Source organism: Schistocerca nitens, chromosome 6, assembly GCF_023898315.1.
Source record: "Schistocerca nitens isolate TAMUIC-IGC-003100 chromosome 6, iqSchNite1.1, whole genome shotgun sequence".
NCBI classification, from domain to species: Eukaryota; Metazoa; Arthropoda; class Insecta; order Orthoptera; family Acrididae; genus Schistocerca; species Schistocerca nitens.
Genome location: NC_064619.1, coordinates 12,470,071 through 12,488,090, shown reverse-complemented (window position 1 = coordinate 12,488,090; position 18,020 = coordinate 12,470,071). Strand labels below are relative to the sequence as shown.

Below are 18,020 nucleotides of genomic sequence, written 5' to 3'. Positions count from 1 at the left end.
GGTAACTGTTGAGCAGCACTGGTTCTTAACAAACAATGTGCTCTGGGCTCCATTTCATAATGGGCTTCTGCAATTTCAGGCCTGAGGTTTCACAAATTGTGTGTGTGCGTTTTTATTTTTTCCTCCAGTCTAACACAAGTTAATTTGATGAAACTAGAAACTTAAGACCTACAAATGACTGGGTTCAAGTTTAGGAGAGGTTTACCTTAATTTCTTTTGTAGAAATCACAATTGTGTGCCCTGTGCTTGCAGAAAGAATGATGATAAAATTACTGTCACTTTGTGTTTTCCTTTCCATAGAAGGGCATCTTATCTCATTTTTGTATTTTTACTTCCCTTTTAATTGCATCAGGCTTATTGTGATCATGAGAAATCGGGAATTTGCAAGGAAAAAACACAATATTCCAACATACAGCTCAAGTTTATTTTTATGGTCTTGTCTATAGATTTAACACAAATAAAAAAACAGAGAATTTCATATAAATAATACAAGACATGAAGGAACATTGAGTCAGACTAAGAGCTATAAAACAGTAATTTTAATAAAATGCCACTTGAGATTAAGTGTGACTTGATGACAAGAAGTTCGGAAGGGCTATAAAAGTTTTTACATTTGTTTAAACAAGTATATAATTATTGATTTTGAAATGAGACTAGACAAGCCACTGTTAAAAATACATAATATATTGTTTTGTTGCTGTTATTTAATAACAATTGGTTTATCGTATTCTGGGCAGTAGTGTGAAATCATCTGAGGATACGACTTGCATTCTACAGATGCACATAATAGTATTAAATAAATATTTATTTATGTTGTAAATTATAGTCTGACAGAAACAGAGAGACTTACAACAAAATATAGAAGACAAATACTTAAGTTCAATTACAATACAGTGCTTTATGTGTTTTAGAAACTTAAATACTTTACAATTGTTTATGCACTATATTGTTTCATATACACACACATCGAACACATTTTTACATGCATATTGTAACATCTTTTACACTGAATATACATGGTATATACATTATATTTACAAGTGAGGTATTACGTGTAAAACATCAATACAAGCAGAGGAGTACTGTACAGATAATAACCATTAAGCAATGGCTTCTTCAGTCCATCACAGGTACAAGGAAACAAAAAGAAATCACTCTCTGAATGCTACAATTTGGCAGATATTTGTTCCAGTTGTTCCTTATAGGATACTGACCCTCACATAAAATGCAATAAGCATTTTGTTTTACATATAAAGGGAAAACAGTAATTCTGAAAGCGTAAACACTGAATTAAAGGCAAATTGATACAAAAAAGTAAAATCTGTTGGCAGTGAAATGATTTTTTTGTACTAATTTGGGATAACAAGTTGCCAATATCTGTAAGTGCTCCATTCCAGTCTCCCAATAAACCAGTGACGTACACAGATAATTTGAAATTAATGCCTTGAGAATCTAATTAGTCCTGATGTTTGGAAATTTACTGCTTCAAATAAACAAAGATATGTGTGAATGTTCTGACTACTTTTGGAATTATATTGATGATATATAGCTTTTTAGGCATACATTAAAAGAGAAAAAATAATGCATACAAAAAATTATAATATTTAATTTATCAGTGTGTACATTGTCAGATACTAACAATCACAATTCAAATGTATTATAAATTTATAGTGAGTCTACAGTCAAAGCAATGCCTTGTAATGGTAAAAAAGTCTGTAACTGGCAGTATCATATGGCAAGACACATTGTTTTTTAAAAATCTAACAATATATACATTTCATAGTTAATAATATTTTAAAAATACATTGTATCAGCAAAAATTTAAATACTACTTTTGCTTTAAAATGCAGCTCTTCACTAAATTTTCAACATAAGTTACCTGAACTGTACTTTAATCTTCCAGAATACTCTGAAATAAGGCACTATTATTTCAAAAACATAAGGCTTTGCAGCTGGAAAAGCTGGCAGAAACTAACTTACATTCAGTAATTTCAGAACTGTTAATAACTAAAATCTAAAGAATATATTTGTGACTCTAATGCACCTTTCTATCTATCCAAAATATTAACTGTAACCATTTGCCTGAAAACCTTGACATCATCAGTACCACTAACATTGAACATATATTTACTCTTCTTTAACAGATTTTGTAGGCATGATTAACCCTCATAATTATGCAGTTCATTAAAATTTGACTAATTTCCAAATACTTGTGTGATAATAAAATAATGCAGTTTGTATCAAATGGTCGGCTTTCATAAAGCTATGAGTTACATGTCAATCTGTGGCACACCTGTAAATTGTAGTTGGTGAAACCAGATGTGTACAATAAAAAAGATAAGTTATATACTTCTACCATAAGTTCTCTTCTTGATTACAATGAAGTTGCTCCTGGTAAATGCACTAATCCACTGCAATAACGTTCTGACTTTCAAATCCAGTTTTGTGTTTTCTCAATTGAAAATTGAAATTTGTAACTATCTGCTTGTGACTTGCAACTAAAACTATCACAAAAACAGTTAACATTATGTATTTGCTGCAGTATAAAAACGTTTTCCATGTACAACTGGATTTTAACGCAATGTTGAGAAATTTTAACAAATAAAGTCACAAAAACATTTCATGCAGGTATCTGATTAACAGACGGTTGAAGTTATCGTATCAGGATTACGCTGGATTGGAATATATCTTCCCCCTAACAAAAGATTAATGACAAATAAAGGGGCTCATGACATCATACAAAATCTTTCCCTTTTCAGTCTTACAATGTTTGTCCCCCTCCTTCCCACCATAATTAGTCTTTTATTTATGTAAGCACATTTATTCACTGATACTAATGGAAGAAAAGCAATGTGATGATATTGAAGCTTTAAAATGCCCATCAAAATGAAAGGAAAATATGTGTCAAAAAGAAACAATCAAAAAGAAAGAACTACTTCATCAGAACATATTTTGTTTGTAAGCACAGAGGATACATGATTGCACAGAATATTTTTGAGACAAATAAGCAACTATATGGTGAAAATGATTGTGTATATGATAAAGAGAATGTGTAGTAGCACTAATTGCTTTGCCCCTCTGTAAGGATACTAACAACAACAACAGTTGCAACATACCTAACCAAAGAATAGCTTAAATACTCCAAAAGTGACTGCAAATTCATTTTCATACGCCTGGGGAATTACTTCAAGTTAAATCTTTGCAAATATTTCATAATACTGCCAGACGGACATGCCATAATTCTGATTGAAGTTTGCATTGCAGACAGTGATAAGGATTGTTTATAGAATGGTGAGGGCACTAACAGAATTACATTTTGCCATGCACGTACATTGTTAAACATGTAGACACACACGATAATTACAGGAACATACAAATTGTAACATACGTAATTGTTGGATGTGAGTTATATAACCCTACCAGTCAAAGCAGGTGATCGGAGCAACAACGGGTCATTTACCGAGGCACGTTTAATCCAGACTCCCTTACATTCCTTCGTCGTAGAAGATAATATTACAGAAGAATGAGGGTATACTGAATATTACGATGTGCGTCGAGTATGCTATTAGCCCCCATCGGATTGTGCAAAGCAGAGCTGGCCACAACACTGACCTCACTGCCAGACACACATGCCTTGCATGGCAGGGCTTATAATTTCTTCACATTTCCACTTACGGTGAATAAACACAGAAACACTGACAACAAGATTACAGCCATTTTTACACTGGTACAGTATAATTCCGGGGAGCTACATCGGTATGTACAGAAAGAATAAGAGATGCAATACACGTTTTGTACATATGAAAAGGAACGATTTTCATCTTTTAGGGGAAACTGAATAATGAGCTGTCGAGCACTGTAACACTTTGTGACTCGTGCAAAACAGAAAATTTACAATGACCACAGCACTTTTGGCAAGTGAAGACGTTTGAGAAAGTGTCTTCCCAGCTACAATAAGAGGATATCTGCTAATTTTAAACAGTAACGCAAACAGATGCTGTGGTGTACTCCTTCCAGATGGGTCACCAGGGTTTTCAATGAAAACCCTTTTCCCCTCTGCATTGACGAAATTTCTTTGTAAAAAGTGCAGAGAATTCCGGCTTCACACGTACGCCTGGGCTGGCCTGCCCTGCAGCCGGTGGAAGAACTCCCGCCAGCTGTTGAACGTCTTGCCGGACCATATCCAGAAGCTGGACGTGATGCCGACAATGAGCGCCATGAGGTACTTGATCATGAAGAACTCGAAGTCGGGCCGCCGGGGCGGGTCGGCGCTGGGCGGCGGGCACGGGATGGCGTACTTGCCGCTCTTGGAGCACATGTCGCGGCTCCAGGTCATCATCCAGCTGTCGAAGAGCGCCTGCTCGTAGAAGAGGCAGGCGAGCACGACGAGCGCGGGAACCGTGTACAGCACGGAGAAGACGCCGATGCGGATCATCAGCTTCTCCAGCTTGTCCGTCTTGGTGCCGTCGTGCTTCATGACGGTGCGGATGCGGAACAGCGAGACGAAGCCCGCCATGAGGAACACGGTGCCGAGCACCAGGTAGGCGAACAGCGGCGCCAGCACGAAGCCGCGCAGCGACTCTGCGTCCCACACCCCCACGTAGCACACGCCGCTCAGGATGTCACCTGGAACAGAGGATAGGACAGGATGCCATCAGTGAACGAGTACTCAACAGCATAGCCAATGGCCAACACCACAGTTTACAAAGTAAAACTGTATGCCCGACCGAGACTCGAAATCGGTACCTTTGCCTTTCGCGACCAAGTGCTCTACCATCTGAGCTACCGAAGCACGACTCACGCCCTGTCCTCACAGCTTTACTTCTGCCAGTATCTCGTCTCCTACCTTCCAAACTTTACAGAAGCTCCTGCGAAACTTTGAAAGGTAGGAGACGAGATACTGGCAGAAGTAAAGCTGTGAGGGCCGGGCGCGAGTCGTGCTTCGGTAGCTCAGATGGTAGAGCACTTGCCCGCGAAAGGCAAAGGTCCCGAGTTCGAGTCTCGGTCGGGCACACAGTTCTAATCTGCCAGGAAGTTTCATATCAGCGCACACTCCGCTGCAGAGTGAAAATCTCATTCTGGACCACAGTTTACAGCTAGCTGTACACAGTTCTGTCACGGGACGCAATGCCGGGTGATCAAAAAGTCAGTATAAATTTGAAAACTGAATAAATCACAAAATAATGTAGATACAGAGGTACAAATTGACACACATGCTTTGAATGACATGGGGTTTCATCAGAACAAAAAAAAAAAAAAAAAAAAAAAAAAAAAAAAAAAAAATTACAAAAGTTCAAAAAAATGTCCGACAGATCGCGCTTCATCCGATCAGAATAGCAATAATTAGCATAACAAAGTAAGACAAAGCAAAGATGATGTTCTTTACAGTGTAACGCCGGAAATGCATATCCTCCTATTTCCATCTATTGTACTATAAAGTTTTTTCCTTATTTTGTTACCTGAAGATATGGCATTTCTGTCTTCATATATTTTAATTGTTCTACTATATATATATATATATATATATATATATATATATATATATATATATATGTCGATGTATAATTGGTTTGTTTTGTAAATATTATTTGTGTTTTTACGCTGGGTCTGGCCTAGGGAAAACTATGCTATCCAACGATTACATCGATAGGTCGTGTGGAGAACCAAAGTGTTGAGCATCTTTGGTAGTGTGAACTCTGCCGCATGGAGCGCGGGCAGAGGGAGTCTGGCTGGAGTACGGCGATGGAGCAGGTGTGTGGTGTGACGCTCCCGCGAGTTGCCGCGCTTTCGGGGTTTGGCAGCATGTAATTGCGCTCGACTTGCTATTATAGTTTCTGACACGGTGTCGCGGACGGGAAGCATTAGCTGGAGCACATCAAGACCCCGTTTCGCCTGGTGACCGTGTCGAGAAGAAGGCGCGCCGACATCCAGCTTCTGCAACAGCGACGGCCGACAATGAGTCACTGTCGCCACCTCCTCGATCGACGACTGCAAACCTTCAATCAACCAACAAGGAAGACTGGAAGCACGTAAAGTTTTAGAACTGTATGGCAGACCTCAGATTTTAAAATTTGCCTCACAAAATTACAGCAACTTAGCATGAACCTTTGTTGCTCATTGTCCCAATTGCATTACCAAGCAGGGTCCCTTCCTTTTCCGAAATGAACCCGAGTGTCGTTGGAATTCAAACGCCAGCGTTAAAGTAATATAATTCCATTTCACTGTTTTAATTTAAAAGTTCAGTTAAAGTATTCATAGCTGGCTACAATATGTAGATTACACAAGCACAAATTAAGAGTGCGAGTTTTGTGACCATATTTTAGCTTACCTGTGACTGGTACGTACTAAATTTTACTATTGTTAATTGTTCAGAATCATTTAATTCAAGTTCAAAGAAAAATCTCTTATTTCTAAATTGCGTAGATTCAAGTAGCTTTTGAAATGAACCCAAGACTAACCTTATTTCACTGAATTTCGTAGTGCTTCAGAAACAAAGCTCACTATTAATTTCAGTCACTAAATTAACTTTAAATTTTCTGCTTTTATTAATTCTTCCGCTAAATTAAGTCAGAGTGTAGCGAAATTTATTACTTCTGACAAACATTCAGTTTTCACACAACATGTGTCAACCTTCAGTTGCCACGCTTTTAGTGCTAATTATATGTCCAATAACCTTTCTTTTTCAGTTATTATAGTAGTTGTCCATAGGACTGGCGACCGTAATTTTCCCCAAATCTCAAATATCTAATTAACGCCAGTTAACTGTTAACGTAACGACCGCACATTTACTTTCTTTATTATCTTTACCCCTTCTCAAAATTAATTTCCATCAGTTTCATATGCATTTTTCCTTTCATTTAGATGTAATCCTTTCCTCCCTCTTTACCGACAGATTGACTTCGGTGATGATTTCTTTTCCGAAATTTCCATTAGGTACACGCGGTTAAATTTTTACTCTCATTAAGGTAGATAAGCGAGGGGGAGGTTACAGCAGGAAATGATCAACATGTCCACCATCATTCCTCAACAATAGCTGTAGTCGAGGAATAATGTTGTGAAGAGCACTGTAAACCATGTCCGGAGTTATGGTGAGGCATTGGCGTCGGATGTTGTCTCTCACCATCCCTAGAGATGTCGGTCGATTATGATACACTTGCGACTTCAGGTAACCCCGAAGCCAATAATCGCACGGACTGAGGTCTGGGGACCTGGGAGGCCAAGCGTGACGGAAGTGGCGGCTGAGCACACGATCACCACCAAACGATGCGCGCAAGAGATCTTTCACGCGTCTAGCAATATGGGGTGGAGCGCCATCCTGCATAAACATAGTACGTTCTAGCAGGTGTTCATCAGCCAGGCTGGGGATGATGCGATTCTGTAACATATCGGCGTACCTCTCACCCGTCACGGCAGCAGTTACAAAACCAGAACCACGCATTTCCTCGAAGAAAAAAGACCCGATAACGGTAGATGTGCAAAATCCAACCCATACTGTGACTTTCTCGTCGTGCAATGGAGTTTCCACGACAGTTCTAGGATTTTCGGTAGCCCAAATTCTGCAGTAGTGGGCGTTGACAGACCCTCGGAGCGTGAAATGAGCTTCATCGGTCCACAACACTTTACTCAACCAATCGTCATCTCCCGCTATCTTTTGAAACTCCCACACCGCAAATGCCCTCCGCTTCACTAAATCGCCAGGTAACAGTTCATGATGCCGATGGATTTTGTACGGATAGCATCGGAGGGTACGCCTAAGTGCCAACCAAACAGTAATGTATGGAATGACGGTGCGACGTGCGACTGCACGAGCGCTGACTTCCCCGTGCATAGGCGAACCCGCTACAGTCTCCATTTCTTCCTGAACTGTCTCAGCAGCATTACGCCTTTGCTCGGTCGGCCACTACAGGATCTGTCGTCTAAACAGCCCGTGGCTTCGAACTTCGAAATAATTCTCGCCACAGCTGCATTTGTCAACGGACCTTTACTCGTTCGAATCCCCTTCCTATGGCGATAGGATCGTAACGCTGAAGTAGCACATTCCCCATTCTGATGATACAGCTTCAGTAAAAGCGATTTTTCAGGTAACGTCAACATGCTGCGACTGCTGGCGCATCTCTCTCATTACAGCTCCTTTTGTACGCGATTGTCATGCGCAGTCACTGACGTTTTGCTGTCCAGCGCCATCTGTCGGACATTTTGTGAACTTTTTTTTTTGTTCTAATAAAACCCCGTCATTCCAAGCATGTGTGTCAATATTTACCTATCTACATTATTCCGTGGTTTATTAAGTTTTCAAATTTATACTGACTTTTTGATCACCCGGTATACAGTATGGATGAGTTCTCCTTGGGCCTGGAGAACGAAAATTCGCTTTATACAACATGGCGTTAAACAATGATCTGGCGAAACTCGGCACTCTCTGTTCGTCAATGAGATACAGAGCACTGTGCTATGCTGAGGACGTGTTCCTTGACTTCAGGAAGGTATTCGACACACTTCTCCACTGTCATTTAGCGAACCGAGTATCGGACCAGATTTGCAGTTGGATTCAGGACTTTCTGGCCGACAGACCTCAACACAACCTCTTACTTCAGCAACAGGCAGCAAAAGGTCATTACTCACAATGTTGATAACGGCTGTGATGTGGGATCTGAGTGGGGTACTGTCAAGTGGGGGGGGGGGGGGGGGGGTGCCCCAGGGATCAGTGTTGGGGCCGCTCCTGTTCCTTATTTATATAAATGATATGCCCTCTAGTATTATGGGTACCTCTAAAATATTTCTGTTTGCTGATGACACTAGCTTGGTAGTAAAGGATGTTGTGTGCAACATTGAGTCGGTTTCAAGTGGGTGCAGTACATGACCTCAGTTCATGGCTTGTAGAAAATAAACTAACGTTAAATCACAGTAAGACTCAGTTTCTACAGTTTCCAACACACAATTCAACAAAACCCTACGTTTTGATCTCACAGAACGGGCATATGCTTAGTGAAACTGAACAGTTCAAATTCCTAGGTGTTCAGATAGATAGTAAGCTGTTGTGGAAAGCCCACGTTCAGGATCTTGTTCAAAGACTTAATACTGCCATTTTCACTATTCGAACGGTATCGAAGGTGAGTGATACTTCGACACTTCAATTAGTCTACTTTGCTTATTTTCATTCACTTATGTCGTATGGTATTATGTTTTGGGGTAACTCTTCCCATTATAGAAGGATATTTTTGGCCCAGAAACGGGCGGTTCGGGCAATAAGTGGTGTGACTTCACGAACCTCTTGTCGACCTCTGTTCACTAGTCTGGGTATTTTGACATTGGCCTCTCAATATGCATATTCCTTATTGTCGTTTCTTGTTACCAATATTAGTTTATTCCCAAGAATAAGCAGCTTTCACTCGGTTAATACTTGGCAGAAATCAAACCTCCATTTGGATCGGACTTCCTTAACTCTCGTGCAAAAAGGTGTGCAGTATACTGCTGCATCCATTTTCAATAAGCTGCCACTCGAATTCAAAAATCTTAGCAGTAATCCATGCGCTTTCAAATTGAAACTGAAGAGTTCCCTCATGGGTCACTCCTCCCATTCTGTCGAGGAGTTCCTTGAAAAATTAAGCTGATTCTTATTGTACTGCTGATAGCGTTTACTTAAACGTATGGACTGATTTTCTTTCAGGGTCATGAACATTTATTTTTATCTATTTATTACTTTTATTTTGTAATTTCATTTACTGACACGTTCCATGACCTTGGAGATTTGCTCCTCAATTTTGTCCTACGGAACTTGACGTGTAAATAAATAAATAAATAAAAATAAATTATTGGAACAAATCGACACAGTAAATTTCAGGAGAGCCCTCAGGGAGAATGATACGGCTTTTACTGTTTACTAACGGTCCCTTTGATAACGTTAGAGGCTCCATGAGACTATTCACGGAGGACGAAGATGATGATTACAAGTAAGATGAAAGGCCAGAAGACTGTAGCTCGATGCAGGACGACCTGCAGAAGATCGACAACTGGTGCAGGGATGGGCAGTTGACTCTGAACGTAAATAAATGTATTGCACTGCGCATAATTGTATGAAGAAATAACCAATGTTCGATTACTTTATTGACCTGAAATCACTGAAAACGGTAAATACTGTAAAATACCTAGAAGTAACCAAGAGTGGAACAACCAAACGGAGCTACATGAGTGAGAATTGCCTCCCCAAGCCCAAGGTCAGGGAGGCGGAGAGAGGTGTGCAGAGCACTACTCCCCCCCCCCCCCTCCACCAATACTGCATCCGAGTGAAGCCAGTGGCAAAGAATGACATGGCGTGCAGTCGGAAAACTGTGGTTTTCGTGCCTGATTATTAAGTTAGCTTTAGGAGAAGAAGACTGTGAAATGTAAACAAACATTCGTCAGGTCTGTGGCATGTGGTATCAGTTTACGGATTCAGAGAATTTATTTTATAACTGTCATACTGCTAATAGGCTTATGTACCGGTATAATAACTGCCGGCTCCGACTAAGTATGGTTTTCCTCAGAAAACTAACACCGAGCGAGGTGGCGCAGTGGTTAGCACACTGGACTCGCATTCGGGAGGACGACGGTTCAATCCGGCGTCCGGCCATCCTGATTTAGGTTTTCCGTGATTTCCCTTAATCGCTCCAGGCAAATGCCGGGATAGTACCTTTGAAAGGGCACGGCCGACTTCCTTCCCCGTCCTTCTCTAATCCGATGAGACCCGATGACCTCGCTGTTTGGTCTCTTCCCCCAAAACAACCAAACCCAACCCAAACAATCCAATCCAATCAGGCAAGTAAATGATTTCACTGTGCACCATAACCTGGGAACTGTGCGGATAAGCGAAATGCTTCCAAGCGCAAAGATCTGCAAGGGTTAACGCGTACCTATAGTTGCCACTTTTTTACCTTCAATGGTGCTACAATTACAAAAAGTTTCCTGTTGCTTCATGTATCATATAATCAAATTGCTCGAAGAACAGATTGTCTTAATATACAGCACGTTTTGCCGTGTTGACCTCGGTTTTATTAAAAATTATAAAAGACTACCGTAGAAAATACGATACTGCAGAGGCTGTGTTATGCTGAATTACGATACGAAGTTACCTTGGACATTCATCGACGTCCAAAGGAACTTTGCATCGTAATTCAGAATAACACAGCCACTGCAATATCGTGTTTATCCGCCGACAGCGGGCAAGGCAGACGACTTTCAACTAAAATGTCATACCTGTACGGGACTCTACATAATGGATGTAAGAGTAGAGGTTGTAGACGCATGTTTGACGACATACGGAAGTTTTGGTCTGACCGTGAGTCTTGCACGGATAGCCAAATGGTAAGGCGACCGCTCGCGACAAGCGGAAAATGCAGCTTCGAGTTCCGGTCCGGCACAAATTTTCATTTTCGCCATTCCAGTCTACAGCTGATTGTCCGCATTCGGAATTGGGAGTACATTTAATGTATACCGCCATGAAAGGGCGTAGGCGAACCCGACTGAAAAGCACTCCGTGCACAATATTAAATTCCAGGTAAGGCTTCACCGTTGCTAAGGTATGTCATATGCAATCATGTCTATTATTTCCACAGTTGGCAGACATTGCTTGTGCGTCAGTTTAGAGTATGATCTCTGACAATTATTGTTGTGGCGTAACAAGACAGCCACGCCACTCGGAAGTAGCCGAAAGGCACGCGTTAACTCACGCAGGCTAGTAGACAGGTCTGAAACAGGATACGTAATGAATGCTATAAAGAAAAGTACGTAGCTCCTGGAATACTTAACTTTAATCCATCCTTGTGGTACATCGCTCTTGACGATACAAGGGAGACTCTTTAGATACAAGCTATGTAATGCTAATGGCGCCTTGCTAGGTCGTAGCCATTGACTTAGCTGAAGGCTATTCTAACTATCGGCTCTGCAAATGAGCGAGGCTTCGTCAGTGTGCATCGCTAGCTACGTCGTCCGTACAACTGGGGCGAGTGCTAGTCCGTCTCTCGAGACATGCCGTGTGGTGGCGCTCGGTCTGCGATCACTGTCAGTGGCGACACGCGGGTCCGACATGTACTAATGGACCGCGGCCGATTTAAAGCTACCACCTAGCAAGTGTGGTGTCTGGCGGTGACACCACAATTATTATCGCGGAAACAACGGGAGTGGAAAGTGGTCATTTCGTAGTGCCATTTAGCTTGACGCTCAGTAACATAATTTCACAGTGGTAACGTAAATACCAGTCATCACTCTTTCCTCGTATTCTGTGACTTAAGGGGTGCACACAGCTTAGCGACGCCAGCTGACGAGCCACAGTGTAAGAAGTGGCGAGCGGTGTGTGACCTCCAAGCCCCACCATACCGACGGCGACCTGTCGGTCTTCATGTTGAATCGCAAGTAGTGCTGACGGCCTTCCTTTCATATGTCTTTAAATTTTTTTGAAGATACCTTTACTGATGCAAGACGTTTTCACACTGCAAATAATTATTATTGACAGGAGATATCTGAGTTTGACTCGACATTCGTCAGTTTGGCTGGGAAGAAATCAACCAGTGTTCGATTACGATATTGTCCTCAAATCGCTGGAAATTGTAAGTACTGTAAATTACCTAGGAGCAGCCAAAAGTGGAATACCCACATAAAACATAAGGTACAAATAGCTTTTCGCTTATCCGCATTGATCTCTGGGTTTGGCGCACAGTGAAATTATTTGTGTGTCTGTAGATCAGTATACTGGGTTGGAACTGGCAGTTATTAAACCGGTACATAAACCTATTAGTAGTATGACAGCTATAAAATAAATTATCTATCAGGGAACGTTAAATACCTTTGTTATTGAAGTTGATGAAATTTTTGATCAGATTGTCTCATATTTTTGTACACCGAAAACCTATGATCCTTTCTCCAAAAGGAGACAACGAATTGTACAGTGAAATGAAGCTAAAAGATGATCTATGAAAGGAATTCCGTAGGAAGAGGTGCAACATGTCTCTGGCCGGTCGATATGATTGTTTTATTTATTTATCATCCTCCATCACATTGTAATATTACGTATGACGGCCAACTTAAGGCATTATCAGCAGTGTTTTAGATTAACAAAGGTAGCACAATTCATGCAGGTTCATTTATTCTCCCCAAATACAATATTATATCAAAATTTAACAATTTATTGAAATACCACTTTCATATCTACATCGTGAGTTACCAATCTGTCAGTATTCTAGCATATGTACGGGTTTTCAGGGTGTGTGTTAATTTATGGGCGACGCCGAAGACTTGTCACACAACTGCGAATCTTATTTTGTAAACATCCGTTGTTAATTTATGAACCATGATTTATTGATGGGCCATCGACTTTCTTTACCAGTTCCTCCCTGAACACGTCTCTCCCTCTCGTTAACTTACTGCAGGCTAAAAGCAGATGGCCAATAGTTGGCTTTCCTCTATTACATGTGCACAGTGTTTAATCTATTATTTTAAACAGTTTATAACAGGCTTTCACTGTTCCATTGCCTGTTAACTGTAAAACAGTAAAATTCAGGGATAGTGATAGCTTAATAGAGTAATTTTGGCGCCTCGTAGGAGAATACGGTTTGGTGTGAATGTCTCACCCCCACCCCCCGATTTTTATTTCTTTGCCACACAATTGCCCCATTTGTTTCTAAACCCTTGTCTTAGTTTTTCTTTGTTGCAACTGATTTCCGCTATTGGGTTGCTCTCATAGCTATATTATCATGCACTTCATTTCCTCATACTCCTGCAGCAGTACTACTGGTGCCAACGCCTCCACGCTCCCCTGTCTAGTGTCCAGTTGCGAATGGCGCATCGAAACCACCGCTGTCGGCAAACCTTTGTAAGGGATAGAATTTCTCTGATTTTCTCGCCGTTGTCATTTCGTGAGATGACATGTATGTGGGATGGAGTAATAGCCCCACCCCACAATCTTTCCGGAACGTACGCTCTCGTAATTTAAATAGCAAACCTCTCCGTAATGCACAACGCCTTTCTAGTAACGTCTGCCAGTGAAGTTTGTTGAGCACTTACGCAAATGCTCTCGCACCGGATAAAAGACCCTACAACGAGACGCCTCTCTTTTTGGCGCATGTTCTTTATCTCTTCTACTATTCCAGTTTGGTAGAGGTCCTACACGAGCGAACTATACTCAAGAACCATTCGAACGAGTATTCTGTAACCACTTCTTCCGTCGATCAGTTACATTTCCTTACGTGACAGGTTACAACCATGTCTCACTCCCTTCTCAACCAGCGATTCCCTCTCATGCCCGTCGACTCTTACAGCTGCAGTCTGTTTGCTGCGTAAGTTGTAAACAACTTTTCGCTCTCTGTACTTTACCCCTTACTTCAAGGAGTGTAGTCCAGTCCAGTCAAAAAGAACATCACCCATAAAGTGGATAAATATCTTCAACTACCTTAGCACCCGCTGCTTCGCTCATGTAGACCGACTGTATGGCCTACAGAGAATTATTTTTGTTTTTATTTAATCGAATTTTTTATGTTCACAAAACAACACCTTCTAAGCTTTTCACGGTAATTAAAGCCATATAAGCATGGTCTTATCCGAATGTACTTCTGACTAAAAAGCGATTCTGGCAGTTGGAATCCAAAGTTTTTCTCAGTTATGCCTTTTCCGTTCTTGTGGAGATATTTCCATAGCAACTTTCATCCCCTAACAACTATTTCTCTATATCTAGCAGAGAAGTGAAATGCCAATTTTCATAAAATTAGTTTTAAATTTTTTTAATGTAACTAAAAATTTCTTCATTTTCGTCCCCTATTGCACTCTTAAGGGTAACACTGAAACACGTATTTGTTTTATTTCTAACCGAGAAGTCAATCAACGATTGTCGTAGATGCAGCCTCAAAAATCCTTTAGTAGTTCTTTACTAATTATTTATTTTCGAAATACTTGCACCCAATTTTTTACCCCCTAGTGGTTGAATTTCCAAAAATGCTGAAACACGTTTTATTTTTTTTCTGATATACTTTCAAAAAGCCTTTTGTCCCCTACTTCACCCCCTTATGAGTGGAATTTCGGACAAAACTTCAAGTTCCTATTATTAGCGGTTTGGGCTGGGCGATGGTGAGTCACTGAATCAAAGTGACCCTATTTCAACCGCATAGGGGTTGAATTTCCAGAAGCAGTGACAGGTGTATGTTTTATTTCTAGCAGAGAAGCTAAATACAATTTGTCATAAATTTAGGTTGTGCAATGAAATATTTCCATAAAAACTTTCATCCCCCATTTCACCCCCAAAGGGGCTAAATTTCCAAAAACCGTGCAAGTCAAGAGAAGCCAAGTTTACATTTTCATAGATTAGCATTTAAAAATGCTTCCACAATAAAATATTTTCATAAAAATCTCATCCACTATTTCACCCCCTTAGAGGTTCCATTTCCAAAAACACTGAAACACGTACTTTTTTTCAAATTTGTAACCGAGAAGTGAAATATCAGTGTTCATGGACGTAGCTTTAAAAATACTGTAGTAGTTGAATAGTGCATTTTTTTAAAAAGATTTCACTCACTATTTCACCAACATAGGGTCAAATTTCAAAAAATGCTGAAACACACATTTCTTTATTTTTTAAAAAACCTTCATCCCTATTTCACTGAGAATTTCGAAAAATCCTTTCCTAAACGACGCCTACAGTATAAGATCCACACCTCCAGATTCCAGCCGTAGCGGTTGGGGCTGGGCGGTGATGTGTCAGTCAGGATATTGCCTTTTATATACAGTACAGAGATATACAGATTGTTCGATAATGCATATTACATACTTCTAGAGATTACAGAGGGGAGGTAGGTAGATCGAGTTTTACATAGTACCCATGTGTGGAAGCGTCATCCAACGACGGTACAGAGCGTTGAAGTTATAGGCGCAGGTGCCTCTAATACATACAGGGTGGTTCCGTGACGATGATACAAACTTTCTAGGGTGATAGAGAAGCTAAATGTATCAATTTGACGTAAAAGTCCCTCTAGCGCAAACGAAAGAGTGCAAAGCCATAAGCGAATACCGTTCTGATCGTCTGATAGTGGAATACACGTACCGGTACTGTTGTTGCTAAGATTGTAGGGTAGGCAACTCTCACAGGCAGTAGTACGGACCAAAACAAGAAAAAATGACTAGTAAACATGCGCTCTAAAAACCATACCGTAAGAACTACGGTGTTTCACACTAGCGAAGGTATACATTGTAGAGCGCATGGTTACAAGACATTTTTCCTTGTTTTGGTCCATACCACCACCTCTGAAAGTTGCCTACCCTACAATCTTAACAACAGTACCGGTACATGTATTCCACTATCAAGAGGATCAGAACGGTATTCGCTTATAGCTTTGCACTCTTTCGATTGCGCTAGAGGGACTTTTACGTCAAATTGATACATTTAGCTTCTCTATCACCCTAGAAAGTTTGTAACATCATCACGGAATCACCCTGTGATTAAGCAAATTTCAAGGACCGGTGCCTATAAATCTGAAGCTCTGTAGCGTCGCTGGATGACGATTCCGGACATGGGTTGCTATGTAAGACTTGATCTAGCAAGTCCCCTCTACAACGTCGAGAGTTGTGTAACATGAATTGTGAAGCATAAAATTTTGAACATGGCTGCGTGATCAGCGACCGTTTACACAGTAAAATCAACAGCAATTGCAGCCCTCGGCCGCAAAAAAGGAGTTTTTGACTCCGTTTCGGCACTGGCACGAGTGCCTTCATCAGAAATATGTATTCTAGAATGATATTTTCACTCTGCAGCGAAGTATGCGCTGATATGAAACTTCCTGGCAGATTAAAACTGTGTGCCGGGCCAAGACTCGAACTCGGGACCTTTGCCTTTCGCGGGCAAGTGCTCTACCAACTGAGCTATCCGAGAGTCGTGCTTGGGTAGCTCAGATGGTAGAGCACTTGCCCGCGAAAGGCAAAGGTCCCGAGTTCGAGTCTTGGCCCGGCACACAGTTTTAATCTGCCAGGACGTTTCAGTTTAATATGTATTCTGTTTTACAAATTTTGTGACTACAGTTTTATCGCTTAATTTTTAGTTTAATACATGACATGACAATTTGAGAGTATTTTTGATGAAGGTACTCGTAGCAGTGCCGAAACCTGGATCAAAAGACTCCTCTCTTTGCGACCGAGGGCCGGTATTGCTGTGAATTTTAATTGTGAAACACATTGTAAATATTATATCGAGGCAAAATGTTTAACGTGTACCCCGAACCGCACGCTATATGCAGGTGTGGTAGAATGACGACAGAGGCCGGAGTGTCAGATGGTACAGCGGTGCTTGCTACTTGCGCTTCGCCAACACCGCCAGCTACCCTTTACGAGCACGTCACTGTGATAGGTCGGCACATTCGTGGACAAATGACAGTCCATTTGGAAGTTCCGCGACACTCGCCGTTCCGTTTAAGAGCGCACTCCACCGGGCTGCAGAGGTCGCCCCCGCGGTGCAGCGACTGTACCTGTCGATCGAGTGACGGCCGGCCGGTGACACGGACATACTGCGTCCGCGGCGGAGTTGAAATACAGGTTTGCCGGCGGCGAGGCTCGCCCACGAGTCGGCACGCTCCTCTTCCCCAGCTAGCTCCGCCCCCAGAGGAGCGTTTCTTTCCCGAATCGAGCGCGCTCATCTGGCCGCACGGGAGGGCTCCTGGAAACGCTGCATTCAACGAGGGCCACTCCAAAAGACATGCACACTATTCTTTTTTTAAATCCATCTTTTATTCTACACGTTTGAAAGTTTTACAGTGTGTAGATACATCCTTTAGGAACAATATTTTCATTTCTCCACATAATTTCCATGCCTCTCAACTGCCTTACGCCATCTTGGAAGCAGCGCCTGTATACCCGCACAGTAAAATTCTGGACCAACTTGTTGGAGCTACTGTATGGCAGCGTGCACAAGGGAGTCGTCATCTTCAAACCTCGTTCCACGAAGAGAGTCTTTCAGTTTCCCAAAGGGACAATAGTCACATGGAGCCAGGTCAGGACTGTAAGGCGGGTGTTTC

The 18,020-nt window shown here is 41.4% G+C and overlaps 1 protein-coding gene across 1 annotated transcript in view; it reads right to left on the bottom strand.

Annotated features, from left to right (window-relative positions):
* Nucleotides 1-402: 402 nt before the first annotated feature.
* Nucleotides 403-18,020, bottom strand: part of LOC126262496 (frizzled-7) — a 134,580-nt gene continuing 116,962 nt past the window's right edge. Inside the window, exon 2 of the mRNA XM_049959162.1 lies at nt 403-4,626. Coding sequence (XP_049815119.1) covers nt 4,103-4,626 — 524 coding nt within the window. The 3' untranslated portion in view covers nt 403-4,102. The remainder of the gene's footprint in view (nt 4,627-18,020) is intronic.